The sequence below is a fragment of the Citrus sinensis genome, chromosome 6 (genome assembly GCF_022201045.2).
Source record: "Citrus sinensis cultivar Valencia sweet orange chromosome 6, DVS_A1.0, whole genome shotgun sequence".
NCBI lineage: Eukaryota > Viridiplantae > Streptophyta > Magnoliopsida > Sapindales > Rutaceae > Citrus > Citrus sinensis.
The window spans coordinates 10697355-10711241 of NC_068561.1; the positions used below are offsets into that span (position 1 = coordinate 10697355).

A 13887-nucleotide genomic window follows, 5' to 3' on the forward strand; every position below is an offset into this window, starting at 1 on the left:
TGATAGTTCGGGGGCTGCGTTCCCTCGTTTTGTTAAGATTTAACTTTTGCTAAGCTCGTTTTCCTTTACCAAAAATAAAATAACATTCTTGGCCATTAGGAGATTGGAAGGAATAGAACATAGTCGGAACTCTTATCATTGACTTTACTTTATAGAAAAGCCAGAATAACAACCCGCATAAATTTGTTTCGAGGGGCTTCGAAAATTAAAGATACCAAAATATTAGCTTGATTAGGCGGCAATGCTAAGTTTAAATAACACTCAATCATCTCTATAAACTACCCAATAACTACCCTCCGCTTCTTCGCCCTTCTTCATCATTTAACAAAGTCCACACATCTCTCTTTTCTCTTAGAAAAAAAGAAAAAAAAAAAGAGAAAACAAAAACTTAAAATTCTCAGTGAAGAGCAATCTCTAGCAATGGCCAAGGACATTGAGGTTGGTCGGGAAGGCGAGTTCCATGATAAGGATTACCACGACCCTCCTCCAGCTCCATTGATCGGCGCGGAGGAGCTCACTCGGTGGTCGTTTTACAGGGCTATTATAGCTGAGTTCATAGCCACGCTCTTGTTTTTGTACATTACTGTGCTGACAGTGATTGGTCACAAAAGCCAGACTGACGCCAAACACGGCGGTGACGGATGCGGTGGTGTTGGCATTCTTGGCATCGCTTGGGCCTTTGGTGGCATGATCTTTGTTCTTGTTTACTGCACTGCTGGTATCTCTGGTAAGTAAGTCTAAAGGCGTTTGATATTTTTTGTTGCTGTGTAAATGCACGTATGTTCATTTCTCAAAGGTGTTTGATAAAATTGTACGCGCAGGTGGACACATTAACCCGGCAGTGACATTTGGGCTGTTCTTGGCGCGGAAGGTGTCACTGGTGCGAGCCGTAATGTACATGGTGGCTCAGTGTTTGGGAGCCATATGTGGCTGCGGGCTCGTTAAGGCTTTCCAGAAGTCTTACTACACGAGATACGGCGGTGGAGCCAATGAGCTCGCTGATGGGTACAGCACTGGCGCTGGATTGGGCGCTGAGATCATTGGTACCTTTGTTCTTGTCTACACTGTTTTCTCTGCCACTGATCCCAAGAGAAAAGCTAGGGACCCCCATGTTCCCGTAAGCTATCACCATTGCTTATGCTTCACTGGATATAATAGATAACAGAAAATTTACCAAAATCTGGTTGAATGATTAATTGATTGTTTATATATGTTTGAATTGAAAGGTCTTGGCACCATTGTCAATTGGATTTGCTGTGTTCATGGTTCACTTGGCTACGATCCCAGTCACTGGAACTGGCATCAACCCTGCTAGAAGTTTTGGACCTGCAGTGATTTACAACAAGGACAAGGCTTGGGATGATCAAGTATGCACCAACCGAATTTGATTCTAATTTTCTTTCTAATCCTGTTTCTTGTTATGCCAACATAAAGTTTATCTTTTTTTTATTTGTTGCAGTGGATTTTCTGGGTTGGCCCCTTCATTGGTGCAGCAATTGCTGCATTTTACCACCAATTCATCCTCAGAGCATCTGCTGCTAAAGCTCTTGGATCCCGCAGAAGCTCCCCTAACATTTAATTAATTTTTAAAATAATTACTGGAGGATTAATTAATGACTGTCAAGCGGCTTCTGGATTATGGAAATTTGTATGTGTATTAGTGTTTAGTAAGGGTGGTGAGATCGATTGATGTCAATTTGTGATTGTCTTTCTTTTTCTTTTACTTGCTAGCAGGCAGTTGTTTTAAACCTGCCCAAAAGTTGTATTTTTTTTTTTTTTTATCAATAATGGGCTCTAAAAGAGATAAATCACCACTAAACCTCAGACATATCGTTATTAAGAATGCTTTGTAAATTAGGAGGAGCATCAGTAAGTAATTGCAAGCCTAAAGAAAATGACAAACTAAATAACGCCAGAAAATTTGCCGTTATGTTCGCTTCTCTATAGATGTGGTTCACTCTCACGATCCAGTCCCTGCTAAGCAGCTCCCGAATGGCAAGGATGAGAGAGTGATGCTCATTAACAAAAGTTGTATTATGCTTTCCTTTTGTTTCACTTTTCTCCTCGGGATTGTGTACTCGTAATTTTATTTTGGAAAAGTACATAACCGAATAGTTAATCATGTAGAAAAATTACAAAAAGAAAATCAAAATAAATGGCCAAATTATTTTTTATACAAAATAGTTTCAAAGCTTAGAAAGGGACTGAATCACTTAAATCACTTTTGGGCGACAATTGAATCCGCCCTCATGTGACATAAAAAATTGTTATCAATTTTTTTTTTCCCATTTCGTAAGTAATACTATAATTTATCAAGTTACTTGTGTTACATAATTTACATTTAAGTGAGGTGACAACCGTAGTATTGTTTGTTTTGTTAAATAGATAATGTCAATTAACACATCAATAATAGATAATAAAATTAGTCAATCAACACCTTATACATGATAAGTAGTGATAAATGACAACTAGTACTAATAAACGATAACTAGTTGAGATGCAAACTTTACATTTAAATTAGAGTATTGTTAGAGAGAGAGAAGTACGAGAGAAAGACGAGAGAATTTTGCTCTCTCTCTCTCTCTCTACCCACTCACTCTTTCAACACCCTTTTCTTCATTGTTTCTCGTGTGCTTCTCTACACCAAATATTTTCCTTTAAACTATGGGGCCAGTTACGTTGCATCGTGGGTTTGGTACCCCAATCATTTATCTTTTAGACCGTTGGATTTCATCTCACAGCTGCAGAAGAGACACAGAGACGCTAGGAATTAACCTGACAAAAAGGCTATAAGCCGGTAAGCTGCAGGGAATCAACTTTTTGACAAAACAACGCATGTAATGAGTGCATGCAACTATGCAAGTAGTGAAACAACGCATGTAATGAGTGCACGCAACTATGCAAGTAGTGGTTGAAAACAAGTTGCTGGAAGCGTGCAAGTACGGGTTTGCCGGGTAAGATTGATTTGAAATACGAAAATATTTGGAAGTGGATTTAAGTGATCAGGGAATGCATTGCCAAATTATTGTAATGTTAAGAAAAGAAAGTGCCCCGTCCCATTTGTGGACACTCATTTGGGATATGGATCTGGAAAATGGGCCCAATTCAACCCGCTATGCTTCGACACGCGTCGTCGAGATGTGCAGGAGTCCCATTCGGTTGATTTCGTGTAACATTAACGTCATTAAATTAATTGATAGTACTGATGAAGATGTGCACGCCCGAACTTGATTTATTATTATTTTATCCATGGCCTTATATTATTAATATAATAACTGGCCCTATATTATTTATTATGCATGGAGTCTATACAGTGGATTGCACAATCAGTGTCGCGTTATATCCCGTGAAGGCAACTTAATTTTCATCGTATTTTTTTATTATTTATTATTAAAGAAAAGAAAAAGAAAAACTCTAAAAAAGGAGAAATTGAAAATGAAATTACAATAGGAGTATGAGTATGAGTTAAGTAAATGAAAACCATATAAAAAAACATGTGACTAACAATTAAATACCATGTATAATAATAATAATAATAATAATCAACCAAGAATGACAGTCTAAATTGAGGTGGAGGAAAAAGAAAAAAAAAATAAAGAGAAAACTATCTTGGACTTGTTGAACCAAACACCCTATCCTAACTATTTTCATTAGTCGTCTGTCACGGGAACCAAACACCCTATTCTCAAACTAGCGAAGTAAGGATGCTTACGAAAATACTAGAGAGAAGTAAGAATAATATGGCCAAATATAATTTTATTACTCACTAAAAAGAAATTACAAGAGAGTTTTGTACAAGAGTTCGAGAGCTTGTGTGTGTGCTGGACAGTTTGTGGTTTGTGTGTGTGTTGTCTGGTTGTGCAAAATGGCAAGTACAATGGGATATTTTTAGGCTTGGATGCCAAGCACTCGAAGTTTCTTAGCAACTTGCATAAATATCTCCTAAGACATAAATGCACAATTCTATAAAACTCTAGTCATGATTGCATGCAAGGCGGATCCTTCGAGGCATAACAAACACTTCTGTAATCCAATATATTATATTGCGAAATATTTTTAAAGATGTGTTCTTATGGCTTTTTAGTAGATATAATTCATCCTCAGGTGAATAGAAAAAGTTAGACATAGTTTTGTTTTCATATGTTATTGTGCTATGAATGTATCCAAGAAATTCAAGTTTTGATAATGCCACGAGCTTTCCCCTTGCCATTGGAATTGGCTATGAAGGTGTTGAACATTCTGCCTTTTAAGCCGTTAAATCTATTCTCGTTTTAGGTGTACCTAATGTTGTTGGCACCCCGGTGATTGAGGAATAACAATACTATTATTCATTGTGTTTTCCTTGCTTGGCCCGTAAATATTTGACATGAATTACTTAAATTTTAACTTTTGCTGGTGGCTTATGATATTCATTGTGGCACTCTCACTTTGTGGCTTAATGGTTTTCAAAATCTTCATGCACTGTAATTGACTTGCATTTTTTTTTTTTCATGCATGGTTAGTGCTGGATATTGTGGGGCATTATCTTGTAACTCAAGGTTTTAAAGTGGTTATGTAAGTTGATGGCATAAGGTATTGCATTGAAGCAAAGACCTGATATCATTAATGAATTTGTGTGTTAGCTAAATTTTCGGTTTCAATACCCAAGTGAATTAATGAAACTTATATTGAATAGCAAAGCTGTGTTGTTAGCCTTTTCTATGTTGACAGATAAATAAGTTCTAACATTAATCCAATAATTATAGACTGTATTAAAAAATTAAACAGGTATATGCCATCCCTTACGGCACCTTACTCTCTAGTCTCTCTCATAAATTGACTTGCGGTTTGACTCTCTCTCTGCCCCAAAATCCTACCAAACAATACCCAATCTGCGTTTTTTTTTTTTTTTTTCAGAAGTTTTATAAGCAGAAATCTCAATAGCAAAACTTGGAAATTGTTCAGTGGAGTTCTTTAGAGATGTAATATTCCCTACTTGGGGAAAACCTAATAAAATAAATATTAAAGACTTTCAGGAACAAAGGATTACATATTTTTTCTTCCTGTCCTTCTTCTGTAACGCCATACTCATCTCCTGAAGTTATTTTGTTACTGTGATTTTGGCTGAGATGAACAATTTTTTATAGAAAAATATTAATGGTCATACTTTCATCAGTGCTTTGTTGTAGCTCAGGCATTACTTTGCTCAAAGAAGATTAAGGGTCTGTAAATATTCCATCAATAACCTAAAGTTATTACTAACTGCAATGGTAGTTGATAAGATAATTGCACAGAGCAATAGGTCAAGAATCATACTATAACAAAGAAAAGATAAAAGAAAACCTTTGTTTTCAAGAGTGAAGATGATGGCTTTTATTTGCCTCAAGAAACCAAATGATTTAGTAGTAAATATTGTGAAATTTTGTGTGTACCAATCAACACAATAATAAGAACCAAAAGCTTAGAGATCAAAATCCATCATGAAAATCAGGCAGAATGCTCTGCAAAAGAAAGGACACCAAACTGAAATTTCTTCTTCAGCTCATGTGGGACTGGCCCAAATATTCATTTTCCTATTGGTCAGGCTGCCGTCTTGGCTGATGATTTTCTTTTTCCTAAATAAAAACCATGGCACTGCAGTATTGTCATCAAATTTGACAACACTTCAATCACAACGACTATGATACATGGTAGCACGAACAACAGCCCAACAGCTTTCACAATCTCGCCTTTCTTCACTTTAGCATTAGGCATAACTTCTTTTACCGATACAACAATTGTGTCCCTCAATCTTGCCACTTTCTTCCCTTTTAGAAGTTGCATGCACATCATCATTTTTACCCCTGAATTGTCCGCAACTTTTAAGACGGTCCTCATTTGAATGAAAGTGCTTTGTCCCTGCAAAATTGCAAACCGAATGTTAATGTCACATATAAGATTCAATTTATCTGAATTTAACGCAAATAAAAGAACTACATATTTTTCATCTAATTTCCAGCAATCTAAAGCTCAGCATCAAGAATTAAAAAAAAAAGGCAATCTGAAGCTCAGCATCAAGAAAAAAAAGGGCAAATACAAATCAATATCTGAATTTAATTTCCAGTAATATGAAGCTGAGCATCGAGAATAAAAAAATGCAAATAAAAAGCAAGCCACCTTATTCATATCCTATGCAAGTAAGCCATTACTGACGGTACAAAAGCTTCTCTTTAAGCTTCCTCAAATGAATCAGTACAACGGCATAAAACCCACTAAGCTAAGAGTTCTTGTTTCCAGACACAAAACTGAACTGACTTGCCCAGTACACTGCAAACTTGACGACAGATACTCTCAACACAAATTAACACAATGGCAGCTGAATCTTCACAAATTCATAATCCTAGAGAACCAAATTTGGAATTAATGACACAAATTACCTCCAGAAATCAATTACGACAGCCGATGGCGAGTGAAGCCGAGAGAGTGAAGCTGCAAGTCAATTTTTTGAGACATCCGAGGGAGTGAGGCAGCGTGAAGGAGCAAGACACAATCAACGGGGAAGAGAGAGAGCCGATGATAAGAGTGGAGCGTGCTGAGGGAGAATCGATTGGTGGTGAGAGTTGTGGCCTGAGGAGGTGAGATTGGTGGCGCTGTGGGTGAGGTGAGATTTGGCGAGAGTGAGAGGGAGAACGCGTGTGGGCTTACGGTGCGTGTGTTTTGCGTGAGATTCTCACTACAGTATGAATTTATACTGGAACTCTTTCAATCGGTTACCCATTTTCTGACGATTAAATCTCAGCTCTCAAATTCCTTTCTTAGCTATCTAAAGGCGCATTCATTAAAAGACAAGCGACTGGGCTACCAAATCCATGACGCAAAGTAGCTTGACCCTAAAATTATTTAATGTTGCGTTTACTTTTTAGATTGAAGTGGGAATTTTGAAGAGTTGGAATTCTTGGATTAGAAGTGTGGAGTGGGAGTGGGAGTAGGGTATTTACTTAGACTAAATGAAAGTTTGAATTGTCAATCAGAATCCCAATTATTTATTTATTTTGTCTTGGATTGGGAGTAAATTGTTTTAAATTATAATTTTATCTTTATGTACAGAATTATAATTTGTAATTAAAAAATTAATAAAAAATATATTTAGAAAATAAGATAAATATTTTATTATATTTATAAATTAATAATAATTATGAATATTCTTAATTATATAAATCATAATTTTTTATTAATTTAAATTTAAATTATGTGAATAAAAATTATTAATAATAGCAACACAAATGAAATATTATTATTGATAATATAGTATAAAATTAATATTTTTTTAGAATAAAATATTTATTATTATTAATTAAATAAATAATTAATATTTATTAAAATTAATGTTTAATATTATTAATTTAAATATAATATTTATTTATTTTTATTTTATTAAATTTAATAAAATAACTATGATATAATTATTATTTTTAATAACTATGATATTATTTATTTTAATAAATATGATATTATTCATTTTATTAAATATTATTTATTTATTTATTTTTATTATAAGGATAAAATGGGAAGAGGGGGGAGTGGATTCCCACTCCCACCTCCCCCCATGGGAGTGGGAATCCCACTCCCCACTCCAAAATTGGATGGGACCCATGGATTTCCACTCCCACTCCCCTATTTTTTAAGCTAAGTAAACACTGGAGTGGGAGGAATCCACACTCCACACTCCCACTCCAGAAAGTAAACACTACCTAAGTGTATTATTTTTTTTGTCTTAACCACGAGGTATTTTGAGGAGGGTCTTAATTGTGAGAAGCATCTTTAAGTCCGTACCACAATTTAGATTAGAAGTCCCCGCTCGAACCGAGAGACACAAGTTCTTTCAATAAAGATGACTTTCCTGCAACTCGAACTGGGAAACAAACCCAATCAAACCAATTACGGAAACTTCATTGCCAGTGAAGTCAACACTTTGTTAGTTACTATTTAATTGTATTATAATTAGACATGTGCATGACAAGATATATATTAAGATTTTACTTATTAGACTATTTTATAGGTATTACAATCTGTCAATCAATTATTAACATGCATCTTATCAGACACCATAAAGTGCGCATTAAAAAAAATGACCACTTAATAAAAAATTTATAGAACAGGTTGAAGGTTGCACAAGAATGGTTCAAAATCCTGAATTTGTAAATATCGGTCTCTCTAAGTTACATTTAAAAAAACTTACAATCACTAAAAGTAAGGCAAAGATAAGTTATTGACCACACATGACTCTCTTATATGTTACTCATTTTTGCATTATTTTTATTAGCTGTAAGTTATAAAAAATTCAACATAGAGATACCATAAATAAAAAAAAAAAACCGTAATTTTCACTGACAGCCTGAAACGGCACCGTTTTTCCAGAAATAAAAATTGGCCCTGATAAATAAAAGTGGAGTCGGATCGGGTCATCTTCTTCCCCTAATAATATTACCATTAGATTGGCGAAGAAAAGGTCTCTGTTGTTCCCCCGCTTTTCACTGAATCTTGGCCGCAAGCAAGTCTCAACAGGTACATAATATTAATAAGTCTCTCTGATTTCCTCCACTATACAATCTTTACAATTGAAATTACGACGACCCTTTACTGCAAATCAGATCTACTTGTAATAAAATTCCTATTTTTCTGTTCGGTCTCTATTGATCTTTTTTTTTTTTTAATTTTATTTTTTCGCCCAATCACATGTAGTGATAAATGATAATTTGCTAGTTTGGATCTAAAAGTTCTTCCTTTGTTAGAAATTTTAGATTTCTATTATGAATCGATAAAAATTTATATCAATTAGTAACGTGGATCTGCAAAGATGTCTATTTGGGTTAGGGGGAGAAAAAATAAGTTTTTCAATGTCAAGAGCTTCGTTGCAGTTTATGTGGCTGATTTGGAAGAGATTTTGATTACAATACAAAGCTTTCATTTATTCACTCATTCATGACAGTTAAAGTTAAAATTCCCAAGAAAATTGAGATATGGCTATCGGTTCATTTTGGTTTTGCTGTACATTTAGGTCTGTTGGAGTATAAGATATATAGTGCAAAGAGTATTAGGTATCGCTATATATGTTGTTTGTATTGAATGTTCTTGCATGATTACGTTTGTGTGGAGTTTAATTTTGTTGGAGAATCAGGAAAGCATGGCATCTAATAGGGGTCATGGTGGAATTCAGCAATTGCTGGCTGCTGAACAAGAAGCTCAACACATTGTTGCTGCTGCCAGAAATGGTAATCATAGTATCCTTATTCTTGTTGAATTGTCGAACCTTCTGTATTTTGATGGATCTGTGTTTATTCATGCAAACTGTTTGCGCAATTAATGTGATTTAGAGTTCTTTTTATTTTTTATAACAAAATTTTAGCAGCATCGCTTGTATTGATCTCTTTTAGTTCTATCATTCGTCGCTTAAATCTTTTCTTTTTCATAACCATTTGCAAAACATCTGAGCTTACGGTGATATGTATGCCCAAAATCCCCTGTCTTAGACAGTGCTTTTCTTGTGTTTATTATGACTAAAACCGATAATTAGACATTATAGTTGAATTTTTTTTTTTTTAAAGCAAAAATGGCTAGACTGAGGCAAGCCAAAGAAGAGGCTGAAAGGGAGATTGCTGAACATCGAGCTCAGGTGGAGCGTGAGTTCCAGAGGAAACTTGCAGAGGTTAGTCATGTGCTGCTGAATCCTATTCATGTGAAGTTAGAGATATTCATTTGGATTCATTTAGTCCTGTAGCTTGTTATTATCAAATTAAAATCTGTGCACCCTCGAGATTTTTAACAAGATATTTATCTTGATAAACATCAGCAATTCCTAAGCTCTGTTGCTGTTTTAGTATAATTTTGTCAGTATATGCTTTTTATAAATGTATTAACTGTTCCTTTGTTATGTGTTCATGAACAGAGTAGTGGAGATTCAGGTGCGAATGTGAAGAGGCTTGAACAAGAAACAGAGGTAAAAATTCATCATCTTAATGCTGGGGCTGAGAAAATTCAATATGATGTTGTCCAAATGCTCCTGAAGCATGTTACAACTGTGAAGAATTAAGCTCTGATGTTATCTTTTCCTGGTTCGTTGTGAATCCTAGACTTCATGTGAGTTGTAATTAGGATCCATGCATTGGTTGTTTCATCGTTTGGTTTATTTTGGATTGTAATTTATCAAAGTTGGAAATGAGTTCGTTGTACTTCAAATTCTGCTCATTGTTAGAATAAATAACCATAAACGTATCAAAATTATCTGCCTAGGGCAATGTTCTGTCTCTGCATTTACACGAATGTTTTTACATAGCGAACATCTGATTAATTTTGCTATCCCCTCAACTGCCCGTAGTCTTGACATATGAATTCGATTTTGAATGTTGAGATGACAAAACCATCACTGATATCATTTCCAATCGGATACAATGGCTGCATGATGTGTACCTATTATTTGTGAATTGCTCCCATGACTATCAGAATTTTCACTTAATTGCTTAGAACAACTCATTTTTCAGAACAATGTAGCAGCTGAATCAACTGTAATCCATGAAGGCTTCCACAATGAGTTGAACTGTTCTGACCCCTGATTTTATCTCATAGATTAAATGTCCTATTACTATTTAGGATGGGTCTATTTGAACCCACCAAATTTCTCTCCATATTATTTTAAAAGATTAATTCATTGCTAAAAATTTAAAACTCAAATATCTCAAAATTGCGTAGGACATATTTTACTTATATGGGATCTCTCAGATTCTGTAGGTATGCAAGGACATATTTTTGGGCCTAACGAGGCTTTAATTCCTCATGAAACCTTTTTCCCAAGAGAACCCATGTAAGTAATTAAACCAATAATCTATTTCATTAAATACCTTTAATTCACCCGTTCCTATTGATTCTCCATATTCGATTAACGTGTTTCTTTCTCATTTTTTAAGAAATTTTTTGTTTAAATCACAGTGGCTGTTCGACGAAACAATCAGTCCAGAGGTATCATTTTATTGAAGAATTGTAGAATAGAACAACTTTAGATTCTTTAACTATTCCATTTCATTTCTTCAATAATAATAATTTCTTCCTATATATGGTAATAAATAATGGTGAAGCGGATTCACACTCAATCACTTGTCCTGGACAAAATAACATGATACTAGTAAAATACATAGATTACAACATGATTAATAAAATTTTCATTCATTAGAAAGGATTGGATTTACTTTTTATATATCTAATCAACAATCATTGTTACTTTAGTTTTCAACCCTGCAACTTGATAATAAAGTTGACGCTACATGAAATTACTTGTCCACAATTCCTAGTTAAGAGGAAAAAAAGAAAAGAAAGAAAGAGAATGAAACTTGTTCATGTGCACATTATTTAAATGGGGTGAAGGGTATCTATGAAATAATAAATTTATTTAACTTTTTAATGAGATATTTTTAAAAAAGAGGTTGTAAAAGAGTTTTGAAGGGATGTCAATGGTCCAACTATTTTTTTTTTCCTTCCTCTGAATGGTCACAATTTTGTAATATGTTATAAACTGGAGTTCACTGAGACTGTACATACACAGAACATAGAAGAAAAATCTATCCCTATTCTATATTTTTTTATTTGGTAGCACCATGGGATTAGATTTAGTGTTCTCTCCATTTTAATGTCCACAGCACCGACCCACATAACAAATTCCAATTATGGCTACAAATACAGCAATTATGTAGTACTTTATTAATATGTACCAGATCACACATATAGGAAGCAAGCTAGCTAGTTCGTTTGAACCATCAAAACCTACTCGTCCCAAGCAAAAATAATCGACAAAGTACACTGCATAAGATGTGAGAGACCCAAACACAATATCCAACAAAGAGACAAATTCTGAAGATTATGCCTCACAAATATAATCTATGCGCAATTTCCACGTACATCGACCTGCTTCCAACTTTAGAGCCAACCCACATGCAAGATCACTTCATAAATCACAAGTGGGGCCCAAAGTCCAAAATCCATTGGGTCCCAGACAATGAACTTCATCATCTCCATCAAGCCTCCGCCATTGATTTCAAGCCTTTTACGAAAAAAGGCTAACCAGTATCATCATTAGGTAGTGACCACGGACCATGCACAGCACAAAACCTGTATCAAAAACTTTCTACAGTTCCAACTTTATGAATAGTGACACATCGATTGAGTCATGACTTGGAATCACATGGAAGAGCTTCAACACAAAAATGCAAGTATACGACCATCAAACCATCAAACCTTATGAAACTGGAAATTGAAAATCTTCTAATTACTTTGTGAAGAAACAGTTCTAAGTTTTCTTAACTTCACCTTTATGTAGACTTTTCTTAATTACTTTGTTTGAATCAAGTTTTCAAGTTGTCCTCATTATGGTTGTTTGATCAAGATTAGTCATGGCAAACTTCTAGTTGTAATATTTATCCTATATTTAATATAATATTACTTTTATGCCGATCAAAAAATTAGTCCTAACAAAATCTTACTACAGCCCACTAAATTACAAGATACAACAAAGTTTCTTATTTTATCTCAAGTATTCCGTAATTGTTCCACTTTTTTTATTTTTTTTTTAATTACTGAAGTGTGAAGAACCTTCAATCATCCAGATTTTAGATTTCAAAGAAATAAACTGAAGAATTGTACCAGAGCTTCCTCGGGATTCTCCCTTGTCTCCTTTGCTCCAAGTCGAGTTGGAGCTCGTCCCTGTAAAACGGACTTTGACGCTCAAGTCAGTATATACTTTAGTTTGAGATGAGACGAAAGAAGAATTTCAAGAAACTGTCTTGGATTTCTCTTAATCAGCTAAGAAATTGCTAAAAATCCTATTTCTCTGCTTAAGAAATTTCTAAACCTAAACTCTCACACCTAAATTTCACAATCCATTTCCACCATTAGATTCACAACTGAATTTTGATTTACTTCCATTTACGTCACTTTTGACCAGTGATTTTGTTAATAATCGTGTGTCGTTATTTGTCGCGCTTTTTTAAATTATCTTCAAGCGTTAAATTCGAAATCCGCTAGGTTGTTAAGTGGTTTTTAATGAGAATCATGTGTTTAATTTGATTTAAATCCAGACTAACGGGTTTTGGGTCTTCTTTTACAATATTTATTATGCTTTTCGAACAGAGTAAACTTCAATTCTTTTTTCAAATAAAATGACAATATTCAATATATTCCTAAATAGATAAAAATCTCAATTCATCTTCATTTTCGTTCAAAGGACGAGGATAAATGAAACCGTATTGATGGTTTTTTTTTAAAATTTCTTAACAACAAATAGGGATAAATTGAGGGACATAAAAAAACTTTGTACTATAAGAATTTGAAGAACATAAATTGAAATTTATCCTTAGAGTATAATTTTGAAACATCTTAACACGTGGGTAGTATAAGTTATCGTGGTTAAATTAGAAATCTTATATTTTAAGATAGTTGAAAAATCATAACTTAACACATACAATTAAAAAAAAAAATTAACAAAATACAATGACAAACTTAGTGCGCATACATTGATAGAGCCGGATGCATGTGTGGCTTTGGCCCGCAGTACATGATAGAGGTTGACTAGAGGCAACTTGATTCGAATACTTCACAGAAGGGACCAGACTGTCGGCCAAGCAGCCACGTGATGAGATCGGCCGTTGAGAATTTCTAGGTCGTTTTGGCTGCATGTGCACTATCAAATACAGCATTCGACCCCACAAATATGTGGAAATCTTATTTTGTTTAATTTCTAATTTTTCTTTTGGTGGGGGGCTTGGAGTTGGAGATAGAAGTTTATTTGTAATTTACTTGTTTGTTGGTCCTGCTAATGTACTTGCACACTAAGAGACATTTTTGGATTTGGATCTCTCCCCATATCAAATTTACAATTAATTTTGA

General features: G+C 34.4%; 3 protein-coding genes and 1 long non-coding RNA gene across 5 annotated transcripts; 2 read left to right on the forward strand and 2 right to left on the reverse strand.

Moving 5' to 3' along the window:
- The first annotated feature begins 258 nt into the window (after window positions 1-258).
- LOC102609305 (aquaporin PIP2-2-like) lies at window positions 259-1962 on the forward strand. The gene is made up of 4 exons (XM_052443302.1): window positions 259-727; window positions 822-1117; window positions 1227-1367; window positions 1460-1962. The coding sequence occupies exons 1-4, from the start codon at window positions 421-423 to the stop codon at window positions 1577-1579; spliced, it is 864 nt and encodes a 287-aa protein (XP_052299262.1). The 5' UTR covers window positions 259-420; the 3' UTR covers window positions 1580-1962.
- A 3347-nt stretch (window positions 1963-5309) lies between these two features.
- On the reverse strand, window positions 5310-6802 carry LOC102608339 (50S ribosomal protein HLP, mitochondrial-like). 2 transcript variants are annotated; one of them, XM_052443303.1, is made up of 2 exons: window positions 6136-6387; window positions 5310-5877 (listed from the first exon to the last, which is right to left on the reverse strand). In XM_052443303.1, the coding sequence occupies exons 1-2, from the start codon at window positions 6142-6144 to the stop codon at window positions 5560-5562; spliced, it is 327 nt and encodes a 108-aa protein (XP_052299263.1). In that variant the 5' UTR covers window positions 6145-6387; the 3' UTR covers window positions 5310-5559. The 2 variants fall into 2 exon arrangements, 1 of the variants encoding a protein (XP_052299263.1); XR_371009.4 differs by lacking the exon at window positions 6136-6387 and adding an exon at window positions 6396-6802 and having other exon boundaries at window positions 5729-5877.
- Window positions 6803-8361: 1559 nt separating this feature from the next.
- LOC102607458 (V-type proton ATPase subunit G) lies at window positions 8362-10239 on the forward strand. Its single transcript, XM_006481388.3, has 4 exons — window positions 8362-8523; window positions 9137-9230; window positions 9564-9664; window positions 9905-10239. The coding sequence occupies exons 2-4, from the start codon at window positions 9143-9145 to the stop codon at window positions 10046-10048; spliced, it is 333 nt and encodes a 110-aa protein (XP_006481451.1). The 5' UTR covers window positions 8362-8523; window positions 9137-9142; the 3' UTR covers window positions 10049-10239.
- Window positions 10240-11557: 1318 nt separating this feature from the next.
- On the reverse strand, window positions 11558-13829 carry LOC112498662 (uncharacterized). The gene is made up of 2 exons (XR_003066023.2): window positions 12646-13829; window positions 11558-12196 (listed from the first exon to the last, which is right to left on the reverse strand). It is a non-coding gene; the product is annotated as an uncharacterized LOC112498662 (long non-coding RNA).
- Between the last annotated feature and the right edge of the window lie 58 nt (window positions 13830-13887).